The sequence below is a fragment of the Chanodichthys erythropterus genome, chromosome 17, assembly GCF_024489055.1.
Source record: "Chanodichthys erythropterus isolate Z2021 chromosome 17, ASM2448905v1, whole genome shotgun sequence".
NCBI lineage: Eukaryota > Metazoa > Chordata > Actinopteri > Cypriniformes > Xenocyprididae > Chanodichthys > Chanodichthys erythropterus.
Window position 1 is genome coordinate 1,158,297 of NC_090237.1, and position 5,299 is coordinate 1,163,595.

Sequence of the window (5,299 nt, forward strand, 5' to 3'; positions counted from 1 at the left end):
TCAATTATTTTTTAAATTACAAAATATGCATGCTCATGGTTTTACCTTTATTAATCTTTAAGTGTGCAAAACGCACTAAATTAAGGAAAGTATCAACGTCTTGTGTGATCAAACTCAAGTCTAAATATAAATATAAAATCACAAAAGACACTTAAATGAACATTCATTAGTCTATAACACAAAAACACAGGGAAAAGAGAGAGAGATGATGCTGATGGTGGTGGATATTTGTGGGATTTGTGGAACACTGGGTCCTTTTGTTTCTTTAATCCCGTTTGGACACACACACACACACACACACACACACACACACACACACACACACACACACACTCCAATTATTTCAGTGTTTTGCAGAGATGTGAAATAATGAAATGTGTTTTTGTTCGGCTGTGACGTGTAATCTGCTCTGAAACTGAACGCATAACAGTTACTTTACACCAAAACATGGGCATATTATCGATTAGACAGACCATCATTACATCTCTGACCATTAAACTGGACTGGCGATTTATTTTGCGCTCGTGCGATGTGAATTTCGTTTTATCAGAGGTTGAAACAATTGAATCTAGCGCCAAATAAATACCTATTAAGGTCAGACAGGCCTGTTATTCAATGTTTTAGAAATAAACAGGCTAAATCTTTGAAATAAATACAAAATTTAAATATCCAGCTAACGTTCTGACAAGGTTCTCTCAAGGTTATGAACAAACATTCTTCTAGTAACATCAATAGAACGTTCGTTAATAATGTTCTCAAAGAGAAACAAAATAACAAATATGTAACATTTTAAGTTCTAAAAATATTTTAGTTCGATGTTCGTTGATAAAATGGAACGTTCGCAAAACATTTTAAAAACTGGATATTTTGAACTTCCAGAGAACATTAAGAAATGACGTTTTCATGACTTCATGGGAGCGTAAGCACAATTATAGTCATTTTTATTTGCTGGGTAGTGATTTATTGCGTCTTAATTCAAGTGAGTGTTAGTTTAGATAGATAAATGATGTCAAATCTCAAACTAACACAAATTTCGAGCTACATAATGTCAAACAAGATTCACACAATCACTATTAACTTATAATACTTTATTCAAACACAATAGTTGTATGATATATTGATTGCGCAAATATATAGGGTACCCTATATAACTTCTCAAAATCTGAGAGAGAGAGAGAGAGAGAGAGAGAGAGAGAGAGGTTTGGAGGGAGGGGTTTGTTCAGGTCTTGTCAGTCTCTAATTAGCCGCCTCCTCCTCCTCACTTCAACACTATCACACGGAGACGGAGACACGCGCACCGACCGCAGCCCGACTCACCGAACACCCGCACACCCGCGCCGGACACCGGTCACTCCGACTGCTGATGCCCGCTTGAGCTCACAGACACACGGTGATACAGCATCTCAGATCAAAACAGAACCAAACAACTTTAAACTGACAGACAATCAGCGTGCGTAAAACTAAAGATCCATTACAGCCAGAAACAGACAGAAGGAGAGAGAGAGGGAGAGAGAGGGAGACAGGAGGAGAGAGAGAGACAGAGTTTATAGTCATGATGTCCTACATGAAACAGCCTCATTACTCTGTCAACGGCCTGACTCTGTCCGGGACCGGGATGGATCTCTTGCACTCCGCCGTCGGTTACCCCAGTAAGTATTTATTTAACTCCGTTTTCATTTTTCATTTATGCATTTTTCATGTCATAATGAGAATTTAAAGATCAGATGTGATATTTAATGCGCGTAAAAATGACATTTAAACTGCGCGTAAAAATGCGTATCCGTAATATTATTTTATTAGTTAAAAAAACGACCTGGAACTGAAAAAAATAGCTAACAACTCTCTTTATGAATTATTTATAAATATAAATACGCTTTTAATATAAATATGAAACAATGTGCTGCACTACAAATATTATATCGTTTGTTTTTTAAATAATGAGTTATTATTAATATGATTTACACTCTGTTTTGCGTCTTAAAAATATTGTGCGTTTATAATTCTTCATCACGACTAATGCAGTTACTGGAATCGAAAATATATAAAGTTTGAAGATTAGGCATAAATATTGAACATAATGTTTAATTTACCTTGTATAGAATTTTTGAATTAATTGGTTAAAAATCGAATGTTGAGTCAAAATAACGAATATGCATTTAAATGAGCTTTTAAAATATGAAAATGAGAATGATGAATGTGAAAATTCACATCGACAATTTCAATTGTTTTTTTTTAATAAAAATAAAAACATGGTTTCGATAATTATGATATAAATAGTATAAATATAAGATGTTTACTTCGTAAATGTCTGTTAGTTTGAGATGAATGCCTTATGCGAAATAATTAACACGGATGAATATGATAATCAATGCTGCTATTGAGATAAATAATGCGAGTTTCCCGTTTAATCAATTATAGTTAAACAATTATATGCTTTATTAATCCACAGAGTCGGAAATATTAGACTTTTTCAAGAAATGAAATGAACGCGTCGGTTCATTGATTATCAGGTTTATGGACTAAATAAAAACCATATCACATTCATAAGATACTTTATAAATTTATGCTTGATTGTAATAAAATATATTTTCGAATATTTTGTGGAAGGATAGATAGATAGATAGATAGATAGATAGATAGATAGATAGATAGATAGATAGATAGATAGATAGATAGATAGATAGATAGATAGATAGATAGATAGATAGACAGACAGATAGATAGATGCGCATTGAAGACGAGATGTTGAACTTTTGGTGTTTATGTGGTTTATTTTCAGACACTCCGCGCAAACAGCGGCGCGAGAGAACCACGTTCACGCGTGCGCAGCTCGACATCCTCGAGGCGCTGTTCGCCAAGACGCGATACCCGGACATCTTCATGAGGGAAGAGGTCGCGCTCAAGATCAACCTGCCCGAGTCCAGAGTCCAGGTGAGTCCAGAACACCTCAAGAACACCAGGAGCTCATGGTTTAGCTTATGATCGAGAAACATATCAGATTCGACTTACTTTTGGATCAGATTCAACTGATTATTAATTAACTATATAATTCTTTAGTAATTAATTACACACACAGCAAAAACCCAATAAGGCCCCATTAGTTAACATAAGTTAATGCATTAACTAACATTTGCCAACAATAAGCAAAAACGTATTTATTATGCATTTTGTTCTTATTAATCTTTGTTAATGTTAGTTAATATAAATACAGCTCAGGTCCATTAAATAAGATACAACTTTTGATTTTAATAATGTGTTAGTAAATGTTGAAAAATTTAACATTAACTAAAATAAATGCTTTAAAAGTGCTGTTCATTGTTAGTTCATATTAACTAATGAAGTTAACTAATGTTAACAAATGAAACCATATTGTATGTATATATATATATATATATATATATATATATATATATATATAATCAATTAATCATAAGTAATCGTAAGTAATCGTAAGTAATCAATTAATCACGATTCATCTATTTTTGTGGTTTATTTGTTATACTGTATATACTATATATACATACTGTCAAATTGATTAACCACACATTATTGATTAATAACAATTAATTGATTATTTTTGTTTGCAGCTTACTTGTATTTCTGATATATACAATATATACAGTATGTATATATAAACACACACACACATACACACACATATATATATATATATATATATATATATATATATATATATTAGTTCTGTCAAATCGATTAACTCCTAATAATCGAATAATCACGATTAATCGATTATTTTGTTAGTTGCTTATTTGTATTTCTGATATTCATTGGTGCTGTCAAATCATTTAATCCTGATTAATCACATCTAACTTACAAGTTTATAAATATATGTGTATATATATGTGTGTATATGTGTGCACGTATATACACATATTTACAAAGGTTTAAGTTAGATTAATCACATCTAACATAAAACATATATATATATATACACATATGTAAAAAAAGTTTTAAGTTAGATGCAATTAATCGCGATTAATCGATTTAATATATAGCACAAATACAAATAAACAACAAACAAAAATAAACAAATTTCAAACCACACTTGAGAATTTCACAAGCCTCTTTCATGCGTCAGAGATGCATTACATGCGTCCTGGACCGTAACCCGACTGTCTGTTTATTTGCAGGTGTGGTTTAAGAACCGCCGGGCCAAGTGCCGTCAACAGCAGCAGCAGCAGACCAGCGGCCAGACCAAACCCAGACCCCCAAAGAAGAAGTCGTCGCCCGCCCGTGAGCCCAGCGTCAGCGAGGCCAGCGCCAGCACCAACGGCCCCTACAGCCCTCCACCTCCTCCACCTCCACCCGGCACGTCCATCACCCCGAGCTCCAGCAGCACCAGCGCCACCGTGTCCATCTGGAGCCCGGCCTCCATCTCTCCGCTGCCGGACCCGCTGTCGGTCTCCGGCACGCCCTGCCTGCAGCGCTCGGGCGGCTACCCCATGACCTACACACAGGCCCCGGCGTACGGGCAAGGCTACGCCACCTCCTCGTCCTATTTCACAGGGCTGGACTGCAGCTCGTACCTGTCTCCCATGCACCCGCAGCTGTCGGCCACCGGCGGCGCTCTCAGCCCCATCACCGCCTCTTCCATGAGCGGCGCTCTCAGCCAGTCGCCCGCGTCGCTGTCGTCTCAGGGCTACACCGCCGCGTCGCTGGGCTTCGGCGCCGTCGACTGCTTAGACTACAAAGACCAAACGGCGTCCTGGAAACTGAACTTCAGCGCCGCGGACTGTCTGGACTACAAGGACCAAAACTCCTGGAAGTTCCAGGTCCTGTAGGGCGTTTAGAAGGGAAAGTCAGTGCGCTTTTAAAAATAAGTGTTCCAGACGAACCTTTCAGTGAACAGTTTTCTTATTGTGCATTTTAAAATGAACCTGTTGTGCAGTAGAAGTGTTAAAGGTTCTTCACGGAAACATCGATGAAGATCCTTTATGTTTAAGAATCAGGGTGATCACGTCATACCCACATTCTGAAGCACAAATGAAGCGTGGACAGAGGTAAAACTGACTGTCGAGCACCGAGGATGACAACAGTATAGATTTATAGTTTATAGATAACGACACAGAGGAACGATATCATTGGATTGCTAAAAACATTGACAGCCAATCAGAATCCAGCTGATATGCTCATCGTTACTGGTGTAAACAGACCTTTAGTGTCCGTCTTGATTATTTCGAATGAAGTGTAGCTGGTAGATGATAGATTAACGAGCAGGTTCTTAATTATTTAGCTCGTTCAGTAAAGCAGTGACTTACACCTCAATCTGACAATCATC

The 5,299-nt window shown here is 37.0% G+C and overlaps 1 protein-coding gene across 2 annotated transcripts; it reads left to right on the top strand.

The window, feature by feature from the left end:
* The first annotated feature begins 1,552 nt into the window (after nucleotides 1-1,552).
* On the top strand, nucleotides 1,553-4,802 carry otx5 (orthodenticle homolog 5). Of its 2 annotated transcripts, none has more exons than XM_067365711.1 (3): nucleotides 1,553-1,649; nucleotides 2,738-2,931; nucleotides 4,152-4,802. In XM_067365711.1, exons 1-3 carry the CDS (start codon nucleotides 1,553-1,555, stop codon nucleotides 4,800-4,802), a joined length of 942 nt encoding a protein of 313 aa, XP_067221812.1. The 2 variants fall into 2 exon arrangements, with proteins under 2 accessions (XP_067221812.1, XP_067221814.1); XM_067365713.1 differs by having other exon boundaries at nucleotides 2,780-2,931.
* Nucleotides 4,803-5,299: the final 497 nt, after the last annotated feature.

Bases quoted from the DNA above. Each gene is read 5' to 3' on its own strand.
- otx5 (XM_067365711.1), top strand. From the start codon at position 1,553: ATGATGTCCTACATGAAACAGCCTCATTACTCTGTCAACGGCCTGACT. The intron at 1,650-2,737 runs GTAAGTATTTAT...TGCGCATTGAAG, and splicing joins CTCCGCCGTCGGTTACCCCA to ACGAGATGTTGAACTTTTGG. The intron at 2,932-4,151 runs GTGAGTCCAGAA...GTTTATTTGCAG, and splicing joins TGCCCGAGTCCAGAGTCCAG to GTGTGGTTTAAGAACCGCCG.